General features: G+C 41.3%; 1 protein-coding gene across 2 annotated transcripts in view; it reads right to left on the bottom strand.

The window, feature by feature from the left end:
• Window positions 1-14262, bottom strand: part of MTAP (methylthioadenosine phosphorylase) — a 32123-nt gene extending 17861 nt beyond the window's left edge. For both annotated transcript variants that reach the window (XM_063179813.1, XM_063179812.1), the window contains exons 1-3: window positions 14218-14262; window positions 9193-9279; window positions 1706-1764 (exon numbers count right to left, since the gene is read on the bottom strand). In XM_063179813.1, coding sequence (XP_063035883.1) covers window positions 1706-1764; window positions 9193-9279; window positions 14218-14250 — 179 coding nt within the window. In that variant the 5' untranslated portion in view covers window positions 14251-14262. The remainder of the gene's footprint in view (window positions 1-1705; window positions 1765-9192; window positions 9280-14217) is intronic.
• Between the last annotated feature and the right edge of the window lie 319 nt (window positions 14263-14581).

Here is a 14581-nt window from a genome sequence, read left to right as displayed (position 1 = left end):
ATGACTTCATACCGCTGCAGTATTCTTTTTCACCAAGACAGGAAATACTTGGTCTTATGAGCACAAGCTTTTGTGCTATCACCGTCTTTGCTACAGAAGCACATCATTTACATGATTAAACACATTAGAAAATTATTTTCAACCATGTAAGAGAAAAGAAGGAACTTAATTTCTCAACTGATTTTTTTCAAAAGCCAAAAAGCCCTAAGAATTTGATCATTCAGGAACTACACACAACATGATCAAGCACTGTCAGTCAGGATTCCCGTGTTGTCATTAGCCTTCCTGAGGCCGATGGCACACAGATCTATTGCTTTATTGCAGTTGATGTTATAATCTTCTTATGGAATATACATGCCTTTTCAAATCTGATTCAGAAGCCAAAACACCAAAAAAAAAGTTGCAGGTACCTTAGCCCTAAAAGTAAACTCAGGAGTTTTCTATATGAATGGTCATAAATCCCAGGGAGAAGGTAACCACAGCCAAGTTGTTCAGACATCTGTCATCCAAGGTCTAGCTTGCAACAGTACAGCAACAAGAACTTAGCAGTTTATTTGAGAAAATGAGAAAAATGTTGTCCAGGTGTAATAAAATACATGAGCAAAGTCCGTGAAAGATAAGAAAAGTAAAACCACAGACAGAAGTGTCACAGAGATGGTTAGCGGTCAGCAGCTTTAATGGAAAAACACTGGAATGAAAAGAATCAGGCTCTGAGTGCACCACTGGGTCCTAAGTGCCCCGGCCAGTCTCAGCCTGGGCCTCCACAGAAACTGCTGATGCCTGTGAGCCTGGCTGCTCCTGCCTCCAAGCTCAGGCCCCAGACCTCACCCCTGCCCTCAGCTATGTCACAGTGTGCCAGTCCCCAGCTCAGTCTGCCCCACAGCCTTCAGACCTATCTGTACTTTGTCTCCAGAGCAGGATGGGCTTTAGACACACACTACAGCCTTGTCTCTTACCTCCTAAGGTTCCTGCCTGGATTCCCTGGATGAATCCTGTGCTTGACTAATAAAATTGACTTGGCCTGCTGAGAGACGCTGTCATCAGCACCTGCTCTGACCATTCTGACCAGGTGTGTTAGTATTCTTACATTTAATCCAACAGCATGTTGGTCCCAGACATCCAAAGTTAAACCAGTGGGAAATTTCTACTCACTCATCTGCAGATCCTGCTTCCAGAGTCTCTTCAAGTATAGTAAAAATGTCTGAATAAAAATTATATAGGGAGGGAGAACTGCAGGGGATGCAGTCTCCTAAGCAATAATAGTAACAGCAGGAGGACTCAATAACCTCAGGGAATGATTTGGAGAGTTTACTGTGGTACCAGAGACATAGTTAATCTGGAAGCTAACATTTTCTCTATTTCACAAAGGAAATCTGCAAACATAGTGAGCAGATGAACTAATTAGTAAGGTTATCAGCATCACCTATCCCCCATCAGAGCAGGTGGCCCTGCAGGCTGCCATTCTTACTGGGGTAATACCTCCCACTAGATTTTTTTACCTAACCTAGACAGCATTTTTAATACTCTCAGTCCTTGTAGCATCAAACTTGCTTATGAAAAAACCCAAACTTGTGCTGGACTTTGCCAGCAACAATATAGAGTTGAGATCATGTCAGCATAGAAATTCAGTTCACCTAATGAAAAGAAAAGATTCTGAGAAGACTTTAAGATGTTTAATACAAACACACTTAAAATGCTCATTTACCTTGCCAAGAGCACACAGTCCACATTTTTGATCTTTCCCAAAATCAGAGCATCTGATGGCTGCAAGACAAACACATAAGATTGAGTTACTGTCTGACAATCACATTACAAACCTTACTACCACCTAAAAATAACCACAATAGTTACAGAAGAAAATACTGGTTACCATTGTACTCTCACGTTTTCTTGAGCTCAGTCCTGTATTTTGATATGACTGGTTAGTAAAACAGCCTGGAATAGGAAGATCAAACTTGAAACAGGAAGGATTACTGTTACACAATTACACAAAAATTACACAAATTTTCTTTATTCAGACAAAAATTAACATTGCAACTCTTTACTTCAGGGCTTGAAACTGTAATACTTTCTAACATATCAAAAGAGTATTTCAAACACAAAAATAGTACCATGCACAGGTTACCATCAAATTGGTTAGCATGACTCACTCTTTCCTGTAAACTTCAGTTTCTTTTTGCTAAATAGGTGCCATTCTCTACTAAAGCCCTCTTCCAACATAAAAACCATTTAATCTGTGCTTTTCCATAACACTCACCATTCTCTTCTCTGTCCCCTTTCTAACTTGGGCTTGCAGTAGGGTGTGAAGAGTTCTGGATTCCTCCAACCCATCCCTCACTCAACCTCACCTTCCTGAAAAACTTGCTCCTCCCTGCTGCTGGGAGTCTTGCTTTTGGGAAATGAAAGGTGATACAACAGAGAAATTCTGGTACATAAGTGGCAGAAGCAGTGTTGTATTTTCTCATCCTAGGGATTTCTCTTGCTGCTACCCAACAAGAAAATATAATCTTCCTGACTACCAACCAGCCAGAACAATTGAACATTTTGATTTTAGCTGTCCAGCTGGAACGTGTACCTTGCAACAGAGATGGGTCATCGTGCCCACGAGAGGCAGCCTCCAAGTCATCAATCACCATTACAATAAATAATTACAATTAACTGCTCTATGGGCTGCATTCTGCTCCTGGCCTTCAGGGATCTGAAATATGCTATGCCACAGCTTTCCTTTTTGTTAAAACAGCTACTAACAATACCATGGTTTATTTACTGATCACAAGTTTGCAAGTGTCTTGACTCACACATTTGCATTTACAAATGTTCTTCTGCCAGGTATTTGATAGAAAAGAAATAAAATTATAATGCTAGATGCAAGATTTCAATTAGCATTTATTTTACAGCTGTTGATTTTATTATACACTTGAAAATTTGCAGAGGTTGACAGTGAAGTGATATAGGAGTCCCACGTTAAAGATACCCATTTCTAAAAAACCCATAATCTTCTACTTCCTATTGCACTGCTCTTTTTGGTAATTATTCATTTGAAAGCTCTCTAAAGCACCATAACTTACTCAATCACCAAGGTTGAAATTCTGGCAGACACTTATTACTTCTTTTTTAAAAAGCTGAATATTCCAGAAAATTTATGCTTAAAACAGTAGTTATTCTGACTTCTTCTTCTTTGTTTTTTTTTTTTTTTCACGTATCCATTTAATATTAAACTATTGATATTTAAGTGCTTAATCTTTACCTCACATACAGTCTTCTCAAACAAACATGGCTTTAAGAGCGAAATTTCACACAGGGCAAAAGCCTTGCTGTCTACTGGCCACAGCAACTTGCATTGCAACATTCCATAACAAGGAAGATCCACAAAAATTAGCACTTGAGATTTTGTTTCATTTACACACATTTGCTGTGTTAAGTAATAAGCATTTATTAAAATTGGGAACTTAAGTCCCCAAAAGACTACAAAAATACTCTTAAAAACTAAAGAGGATTTCCAGCAACAGTTCTTGCCTCCCATTAAAAAGGTCAGCAAACTAAACACTGGGCTCTTTGCTTTATAAGTAACAGATTAAAATTTATTCCAAGAGGTAGATTTAAATTTATACCCACTTTCAAAACACTTAGGGTAGTTTGATATTCATTCCCATTACAGAACTCCCTTGAATTCTGGCATACATTGACGATGCAAAAAGAACATAACAGCTTTGAAATTCACAGGCTTCAAAATCTAGTTGCTGTAGCCAGGGTTTCCTTCCTTATCTGCTCATATCCTAGCACTTCAAAAGGCTTCAGGATGGTTGTGTAACAGTCTGACTGACATGTTTGCATGGATTTCCACAAAATGCATTCTGCACATTTTCCACATGATTTACTGAGTATCTTTCTGGCACAGCATTTCTAGAAAAATGGAAAAGAAAAAGAAACACTTGGAACAAAAAGAGCACTGCTAAATGATGGATGAACACTTTAAGAAAAGAATTGCAGATACTGCATCATGCTTCATTAAAAGACATTAAATAAAGATCACAGAATCACAGAATTGTTAGGGTTGGAAAAGACCCATGGAGGTCTGCTAGTCCAGCCTTCCTGCCAAGGCAGCCTCGCCTAGAGCAGGTTACACAGGGATATATCCAGCTGCTTTGAGTGTCTCCAGCAAGGAAGGCTCCATGACCTCATTGGCCAGCCTGTTCCAGTGCTCTGCCACCCTCAATGTAAAGAAATTCTTACTCATATTGTGTTTTAGTTTATGGCCATTACTGCTTATCCTGTCACTGAGCACCACTGAAAAGAGTCTGGTATCATCTGCTGGGCACTGACCTTTAAAATATTTATATGTGCTGACAAGATCCCCTCAGCCTTCTCTTCCCTGGACTAAGAGGGCCCAGCTTCTGCAGTCTCTCCCTGTAAGAGACACGTTCCAGATCCTGAATCACTTCTATGGCTCTGCCAGACCCTTTCCAGTAGCTCCTGGTATTTCTTGCACCGAGGAGCCCAGAACTCAACCCAGCACTCCAGATGTAGCCTCACCAGGGCCAGGTAGAAGGGGAATCACAGCCCTTGACCTGCTGGCCATACTCTAGCTGCTGAACCCCAAGACAGCATTGGCCCTCCTGACTGCAAGGGTGAACTTGTCATCCACCACCCCAGGTTCTTCCCCAAGAGCTGCTTTCCAGCAGGTCAGCCCTCAACTGTGCTGGTACTTGGGGTTATTCCCACCCCAGGTGGGAATTCAACCCCAGATTCAGGATTCTAAACTTGTCCTTGTTAAATTCCATTAGGTATCTCTATGCCCACTTCTCCAGACTAAGGTCACTCTGGGTGGCAGAAAAGCCTTCGGGTGTGTCAGCCACTCCCCCCCGTTTTGTAACATCTGCAAACTGGCTTAGGGTTCGTTCTATCCCTTCATCCATGTTGTTTGTAAAGAGATTGAATAGCTGGACCAACTATCCATACGTGCATAAAGTTACAGAAACAGACATTTCAAACCACGTGTTAACCATGTAACATAGCTAATGTATACTTCCATTCTGGTTTCTTTCTCCCACTACTTCTTTCCAAGTGCTGTACCTCTCTTCTACTATCATGGTCACAGCCAGGAGTGATGATAAAATAGTAAAAAGTTTCAATGGTACAATTTGAAATCAAAGCTCTAATACTGTATTTTTAAAGGATGATTTAATAAAAGGTCCAATAAAAAGTTCTCAAACATTAAAAATTCATAAATGTCTTTAACTACTTCCCTCTTTTCACAAAATATAAGTATGATATACCCTTTGTTCCAAAACAGAAAAGGAAGAATAAAACCCTGGGCAATTAACCTCAAATTACTACAATAACAAATAATGGTAATGAATCCCCTTTGTCTATAGTGTAAATATGCATAAAGTACTGTTCATGTGTTGTCTACAGAATTAGTTTTTCCCTTGGTCTCCCTTCTCAGAGGCTAGTTGGAACAGAAAACTGAATACGGAACACTCATGATGAAAAATTATTTCAGAGGTTCTGCAAGCCTCCATTCAACCTGTGAGCTAGTTTAGGTACCAAACAATGTACATTGTTTTGGGGAGGTAGAACAAGAGATTAAGTATTATGTTACATGGTCAGGTTTTCCTGATGCATCAGGTTTTCCTGATACAAGCAAAAATCACCCAATTGAAAGGTGGAACTACCCCCTGCTTTGTTTGCCAGATATATTTCTGACCAGAAAAAAAACCACAGAGCCCCTAGAATAATTTTCTAGAGTGGGAAGATCTCTTGCCCGCCAGGGAAGGTGATTCAGAATAAAGATCCATCAGCCAGAAAGGAAGAGAATCTAACTGAAAATATATTCTGAACAAAGCTTTTAGGAGCTTCAAAATTCAATGACGAAGACAAAATTGCTTGGAACAGCATCTATTATCCTGTAGGAGAACAGTATTTTCCATATCTGGAGATAGAATCTCAAAAGGTTTTGGGACATTTTCCATAGAATACTATATTTTTGATGCACTGAAAATGGTGGAAGCCAAGGAGAAAAGACAGTTGGAATATTAAGAGCTGTAAGTATACTTAGTTTTTTAAAAAAACTCTTGTTCTGCATTTTCATTATTACTAATGTAACTTGATAGATCATAGACGACCAATGTCAACATACAGAACAGCAAAAAATTGCCATAATAGTTTCTTTTAAACCTTTCCGTATTTCCCACATTCCCTAATGCTAAATTTTGTAGTTAAATGATTCTTAGGATTCAAGAAGGCCAAAGCAGAAGACAATTCAAGGACTCTCTATAAAGAAAAAGTAAGCTGTTATTCATGTTTTAAAAGAAAAGAAAATAGCATTTTTTCATTACACAAAAATGTATTTTGCTGCTGTCAAATGTCAAAGGTGCCAAGGAACATCTACCCAGAAAGCTTTTCAGTCAAAAATCTTTTGCCACAAGTTTCCTTGTCTAGAAACTTAAGAATTAAAGATTTAAGTGAAGTGGAATTATACACTTTGCATTTTTACATGACAGAAGGAAACAGACATATATTCTAGTAACTATGCCTTGCAATTTCCTCTTGACATTCATTCATTCTCATTCTTCCTAGCTTTGCTTGAACTAAATAGGTTGATGTTTCATGTCTATTTCTCAGGAAATCAAAGGCCACAAAGTTCTGAAGTTTATTTAAATTAAGCCCTTTACTTCTTAAAATTTCAGGTAGATTATGTCTCCACTGATTTCACAGCTCTATGAAAAAGCATCTTTATGGCAGAAAAGTCCCAATTTGGTTTTACTCCAGTAACAATCAAGAACAAAACAAACCTTTAGGAAAAAAATAGTAACAAACTACAAACTTCTGAACTTTTCCAGGCACACTTGGAAAAAAATAAAACTGCCTTCTAGCATTCAGCAATAGCTATTCCCCTCAACTATGTAGCTCTAAAATGAGCAGTAGGTTGTGTAACACCTCCTTCCTGAATACTAAATAGTCTCAGCAGCAAAGTAAGTGAATATTGATCCACCTACTTATAATTAATAATACTAATTGGATTTCAATCAAAATCCATTGCACTTTGTGCAACTGTAACTTGTGGACTAAGCTCTGCACATCTTAAACTAAGGTTGATCCATCAGCTGCTGAACTGCAAACTGCATTTAGTCGCTGAAGTTAATGTGAGTCTATAGAGGAGGAAATCTACATTAAACAACTATCAGGTCAATGGCCTGATTATCAGAAGTTCAGATCTATAGAAAGAAGGAAGACAGGCCATTACAGGTAAAAAGATAAAAGCTCCCTGTTTGGCTGTGCTGTCCTTCTTCGACTGTGTCCTGACTCCATTTAGGTCAGTTTAAAAGTCCCAGTTCAACTCAGGACATTATCTCAAATTCAGGCTTGGATTCATACTATGGTATCTCAGTTGTATTCTCATCCCCCTGACAAAAAGAAAAAATATTCACGAGCTCTTATTTTTTAAGTTACATATTTATGCTAAATATGTAACATGCAGGCTCAGACACAGGCAGTCAATTGATCAAGGTCTCTCACAATCCACAATAGGCACCAACATTGTTTTTTTGCTATTTATCTTACATTCTGTGAAGAACACAGAAAAAAACCCCAAACCACTAGATAAGCTACTTATTAGTTAGAAAAAAAAATAGTAAAAAAGCCCTCTGTACTGACCAAAGCTGCACGGCCAATGAAGATTATTTCACTCCTTCGTGCAGGAGCCATCCTGCAAGTATTCCTACTCTTCTCAGGAACACGGAACCCTACTGTAGGCCACTTACTGCACTGCAGAGTTTGCATTCCCCAAATCCTGTGACACCTCAATGCTGTGACAGAACAGATCTTCAAATTCCGTGCTGCCACTGTGCTCTTAACTCTGATCTGAACAGAACCCTGTGAGGGAGAAGTGTTCCATCTGTCCTAGATAGGAGAGGTTCAGTTTATATCTGCCACAAGCATAGTATTACTTCTGCTTTGTCAGCAGTCTCCAAACACATCCATGCTGTCATGAACATCCATGATTCTCAAGAAACAGGAAATGCAATGGCAACTGGTTTGGTTTAGCCAGTGGATTCTCCTTCAGACCAAAGCTGGCTACTTTTGGAAGCCAGAGTAAAGAAAACAGAGGAGGTAAGTTCCCTTCATTCTACTACAATTTGTTAACTAATTCTGAAAGAGGATAGAAAAGTCAAATGCATTCTTGTGATTATGTTTTTCACTTCCTTTAATATACTCCCCTCCCTAATGGTGTGGATACAAACTCCTCTTGCTCTTTATACTCCATTTTAAACCATTTTTGAGTGGAGGCATGGATTTGGTTTTCAATCACACACCATATCACTGAGTTTTCTGGCAAGCTTCCAGTCACAAAATAGCACTTGCTATCAGATACCAGATGTTTTTGTATGTATAGCAGCATACACTGATAGACTGCATAAGATATAATTCCAATGACAATTATAAAGCACCCAGACTCCCCATGTCCTATGACATGATTACCTAAGATTGAATTCTTCCATGAGCTTCATGTGACAACTAGAACATCCCTACCCCTTGACTTCCTGCCTATAAAACTCCCTCATCCTTTGTCTTGCCTGCTTGTACTATAAATGCCTTGTGCCAGGAATTGTCCTTCAAAATGTACCCAGCACTGTGTACAGAGCAACAGCCCCAGCCACCACTCCCTTCTGCTGAGGAAAAGGGCAGAAGCAATGTAAAGGAGAATTGTTTAAGTGTACCAGCCTCACAAACACCGTTTCAGAGCTTAATTTTCAAATGATGTGGGTATAAGCATGATCTTATATTGGCATGTAAGACATAATTCATTAGTTATAGGGAAAATGGTATCTCATATACCTCAAAGGAGAGTTTTCTGCAATTCAGAAAGGTTCCTGGACCAATCTGATAGATAATACAGGTCATGCACCAGTACAAAATTGAAAGAGAGGGTTTATCCCTTGATTGCAAATTCAGCAGTGAGTTTCTAAATTAATCCAATCTACCAATGAGAAGAGATACAGTCTCCTTTGCACATAATCTTTGCAATAATGCATTGTTTTTGCAAACTAAGAATCCCATAATACATAGCAACTAAAAATAGTTGTGCCACCTCCTTTATACATTCATTTACCACTCTGAAAATTCTTAAAGCATGCAAACATTTGAGAATTGGCAAAAACCTTCAGTAATAAATAAAAAGATTATACAAACCTTGCCATAAGGAGTGTCAACATATTTTTCTGTTCTTCCTTCTAAGATGTCCGGATCATCCAGGCCAGTTCCACCAATAATTCCAATCTTACACAGAAAGTACATATTAGTCTTCTTGCAATTCACATTTAACTACATGCTTGAAAAACTAACCAGGAAGCTACAAAATGTATCTTCTTCTCAGGATGAGGATAGACAACAGATCAACAAATCATAATATGCTCCCCCACATTTTTTAGAATGCAAATCTCAAATACCTGATTTTAAACAACTGTATTTAGCTTGCCAATTTCTTACCCCATGATTCTCCTCTTTAAGTACCAAATTAGAAAAAGCTATGAAAAAAATGCACAAAGATATGCCATTAAACATTTATTTCCAATATATAAAATTAAGACTATTTGGGAATGCCTGTAATGAGTGAGAAATGCATGTAGAAAGCCCATTAAAACAAAGGGTTTTTGTTTATATAGACAAAAAGTCTTACATATAACCACCATACTGAATATCAGGCTCTCATAGTTTTAAGCCCAGCTGGAAGTTAAGCACCACACAGCCACTTGCTCAAACCCCCCTTCTTTCCTCCTGCACTCTGGTGGAACAGGGAGTGGAATCAAAGTAAAACTTGTATGTTGATATAAGAAAAGCTTAATAACTGAAAATAAAGTAAAACATTATAACAAGGGTAAATTATGTAACAATAGTAAAAAAGGGAAAAACTAGCGATGCACAATACAATTGCTCTGCACCCACTGACTAATGCCAGATCCTATTCCCAAATCCGGAATGGTCACCCTCTGGGTAACTCCCTCAGTTTATATAGTGGGCATGACATTCCATGGTGTAGAATATCCCTTCAATCAGTTTAGGTCACCTGCCCCAGCTATGCTCCTTCCCAGTTTTGTTTGTGTACCCCCTCCACTCCCTCCCTGGCACAGCATGAGACAGGGAAAAAAGAAGTCCTTGATTTAGGATTAACATGGCTCAGCAAAACCCAAAATATCAGTGTGTTATCAACACCAATCTCATTCAGAATACAAAACAGAGCACTGGAACAGTGACTGAGGGGAAATTTTTACTATAGCCATAACCAGGACACAGGCATTTCTCTATGGTATTACACCTCCAAAAGAAAGAAAACTTTGTGGGGAAAAAAAAAAAAAAATTTGAGCTGACTCAACAAAATCTAAGTTTTCCCATTTAAAATCCCATTTGTGGTTTTATTTGCCTGTGATTGCATATTCCAGCTAAGAAAAATGCATCTGATTTTTCTTGTTTCTAGTTCATCATTGAAAAGTAACTTGTTCTTTGTCTCTCAAGGGATAATTAGATTTTCAATCAAGTGAAGACTTTTCTGGAATTCAGAACACTTGTAACTCTTCAGACGGAATTGTTATTGTCAAGCTTTTCGCAACAGAAAGCTTAGCAATGGTACTTAAAAGTTATGTCACCATGTATCACACATAGAGTGCCTCTTTTTTTTTCTTCACTGTGATCAGTTGTTGCAAAGTTTGTATCACTTTCAAGTTGAATACATATCATGACTGATTTGCTTCAAAATCTGAAACCATGACTGATTTGCTTCAAAATCTGAACCTTTGTGATGTAACTTATTATCCTGACTGAAAACTTCCCAAGTAAAACTTCCAGACTCCAGCATACAACCCCTCCTTCCACAACACGCAGAGAGCTGTTTCTTACTCCAGTTTTTTCTTACTTTCACATTCGTAGAGATCCCATCTGCTCAACCACCGTATTAGCTGGCTCATTAAGCACTTCTTTTCAACAATGAGAGGCTCTGTGGTCTTGGTTACGAACACCTCTTTAACAAAGCTTTCCACAGCCGGTGGCGCAAACGCGGATCCGTGAAATGGTTTCAAGCGGCCTCCCCCTTCCTTCTGCTACCCCCCTGTGGAGCACGGGGAGAAGCGCAAAGGGAAACAGCAGCGCCGACCCACACACTCCCACCCGGAATACACACACGAGCTCAAGGGAAGACACAGGAATATTGATGGGTCTGTTCCCGTGTTACTCGTGCTGCTTAGCTAACACAAAGGTTCTGACGTGGATTGCTCATGAAAATCCTGAAAACTACGCACAGTTTAGGATGAATAACAAATTGCCTTAAGAATTGCGAAAGGTCTGCAACAGGAACAACCACAAAACTCAAAATCCAGAAAAGACTATCCTTAACAATGTTCATGCATATATTCAGTAAACACTGATGATTGCTACATTGCCAGAGGACAGGACCAAAATGGCGCCTTTCTAATTTTTTTTCAATCTAGGAGGGGGGAAAAGGTTCCTTCAGTCACTTTACTGGTTTTAGCTGGGTATAACACTAGTGGCCTATGACATAGGATACAAAAGGGAACTGAACTTTTACCTCTAGCAAAGTGAAAGTTGTTGGGATTGAGGAAAAATGTGCAATGCGGGAGAGAGTAGCTACCGATGCACAACATGAAAGTTACTTTGGAAATGCAGTGCTTTAAGGTTATTATAAACACACAGATCCATGACAGAAAGAGACTGTTCCTGTACAGAAAGCAGCATGCCTGGCCTGTGGCAGCACAGGCCTGGTGTGGTTGCTCTCACATTTGCTCTCGGGCTCCATAACTCAGGGGCTGCAGCAGCATCAATGTGTACTTTGGCTGCACTCTTCGGTTCCTGCCCAGGATTCTACACCAATAGCCCTGCTGTCAGAAATTGCAGGCTGCAACGAGCTTGCAAAACATTCACAGCTCCCACGGTGCAGAGCCCAAAGCACAGATGACCCAGACTATGTTGAGCTTGTTGCGCTTTCTTACCCACTGCAAACTTGTCGCAGTGGCAGTCAGGCTACCCGAGGCAACCCTGGCTAGAGAAATGCTGGGCTCACTTATAATTCACTGGAGAGCTACTTCAGTGGAAGGAAAGTTAGGCAGCAGAGATTTCTGAAGTAGCTGCTTCTCCAGCCATGTAAGGTCAACTTGGAGCTAGCAGCTCTAATCCTAAAATTAATTTTACCTGACAATTATTTTTCCTCTAGTTTACATGATCTCCAGAAATACTATTTGTATCTGGGAACTAGACAGAAAAATCTGATTCCATACTAAATTTTGCTTTCCAAATCTCCTAGTGAATTATCAAAACAAATGCAAATGCTCTAGGCTCAGTGGGATAAATACCCTACATCCTGGCTCCGGCCAGGAGAGGATTAATTTTTGCAGTAGTCTGGGAGGGCCGTGACTAGGACCTGGATGTTATTCTACATGACCTAGTATCATTTTCCAAAAACAGGGGAAGGGGCCTGGGGTCAGGGTAGCATGACAATTGAGTATTTTTGGGCTGTGCATAGTGGTGAGCAGTTGCATATTAGCTGCTCACCTCTCTCAATTATATAGCTGTTATTACTGTTTTTCTTATCTTATTGTTGTTTCTAGTAAATTGTTCTTATCTCAACCCATGATCTGCACCTTTTGTGCCTCCAACCCTCCTCTCGTTCTGCTGCAGGGGATGGGATGATGTGTGGTTTGGAGTGGCTTCAGTGGGAACACTGGATTGGGGAGCATCATGTCTAAACCACAACACCCTGGTGAGGGGTGCTGACTTCTATTCCCAGCTGCCAGCCCAGGGGCTGAACACATGGGAAGGCAGAGAGGATGTGACCAAGGAAGAAGAGTTTCACCTTTCTTCAAAAGCCAGAGAACTGACCGCACACCTAGAAATGACTTCAAAAATGGAAAGATGTAGGACTGTATTCTCCATTCCAGACTTTGCATCCTACAAGGGGACACAAAGGATATAACTTGTAAAATTTTACAGAGCCTGTATCAAAGGCAATCTGGAATTAAATCTCAAGCAAAATGGCATTACAATAGAGTGAATCTCAAACAGTGGGGTGAAGAGCAACAGAAGTGAAACCTAACAAAAAGTTATCACAACAGTAACTACAAAAATCAAACCCATTTCTCATCAAAGTCCAAGAAACAATCACACTAAAGTGTGTATGCCTTTCTCTTCATGTGGTGTTTGATGAACTTCTCAAAGGTTTAAGTGAAAGGCATGGTGGTATCTCTGTAGTGACTGCCTACACTTGTTCACCTGTGGGTCTTAAACTAGTACATATCATGATCATCTATGGGTCTTTTTGACAACTAACCACACACAAATCCTTCTGTATTCTTCTCTTCCGTTTTGGGGATACTGAGAAAGGGACGAGGATAGCATTACAAATAATTTTGCTTAAAGAAGACAAACATCAAGCTAAGTATAAGTTGTACTTTAGAGAAAAAATCTGTACACTGAAGACGGGTTCTAACTGTTTTCTACATCCAAAAGGACTGGGATTTTTTACTTCATGGCAGAAAAATAACACACAGTATGTGAAAACTCAAATTTCAGCCTGAGTACCGGCCTGCTCACCCCTGGTGCCATCATCGCTCTAAGCAGCTCTTCAAGCCCACAAGAAATTAGTCTTAAGAGAGGAAGTTTTGCATTGCTTACTTCTACCAAAGCTTAGAGTTCCGTGCACGTATAAAAACAGAGCCCAGAGCTACAGACCCGCCACGATTCCTCTCACTGACAAACCCAACACACCGCACGTGGGTCAGATAACCGGAAAAGGCGATTTCTCCGAATTAAAAAAAAAAAAGAAAAAAAAAAAAGAAAAAAAAAAAAAAGTCCCTTCCGGGACGGCTGCGGGCGCCCCTGCACGGGCCTTGGCGAGGGAGCGGCGCCCCCCAGAGCAGCGGCGCCACCGCGCTCCCGGGCCCGCTCCCGACAGGCGGCGCAGCAGGAGGGCGGGAAGCCGGCAGGAAGCGGGGAAAAATGCAGCGGGCAGGAGGGAGAGAAGGAGGAAGGAGGGAAGCAAGCAGAGAAGGCAGCGCCTCTCGGCACGCGGTCGGCAGCGCCGGGAGGGCAGCGGCACGGCTCCCGCCATCTGGCTCCCGCACCCGCCCCGAGACGGCGGCACGGAGGGTTTGCGGGCGACGATGGACGCCACCCCCTCCCTCCTGAGGCGCCGCTGGGCGGAAGCACGCTTACCTTCACAGGCACGGAGGCGGCAGCGGCGGCCATGCTGGCGGGAGGGCGGGGCGGTGCCGCGGGGGCCGCGCTCAGCCCGCCGGGGAAGGGCGCTGCCCGCCGCCAGGGGGCAGCACCCGCCCGCGCTGTGGCCCGGCAGCGCCGGGCCGTGAGGGGAGCGGGCGCCCTGCCGTGCCCAACGCCGCAAGCCCGTCGCGCTTGCTCCTTAATCCTTCCCACCTGCAGGCTCCGCGGCGACTCTGGGAGCCCCTGCTGCGTGGAGCCGGAGTGGTGCTACGGGAGGTGTGATGGAAATAGTTTGTCTACCGGAAGGTGCAACTGTGTGCTCAGATTGCCGAGCCCTGGCTCGGTCTCTCTGAAATCG

Source organism: Melospiza melodia, chromosome Z, assembly GCF_035770615.1.
Source record: "Melospiza melodia melodia isolate bMelMel2 chromosome Z, bMelMel2.pri, whole genome shotgun sequence".
NCBI lineage: Eukaryota > Metazoa > Chordata > Aves > Passeriformes > Passerellidae > Melospiza > Melospiza melodia.
The sequence above is the reverse complement of the archived record's forward strand: the minus strand, read 5'-3'. Positions and strand labels throughout refer to the sequence as shown.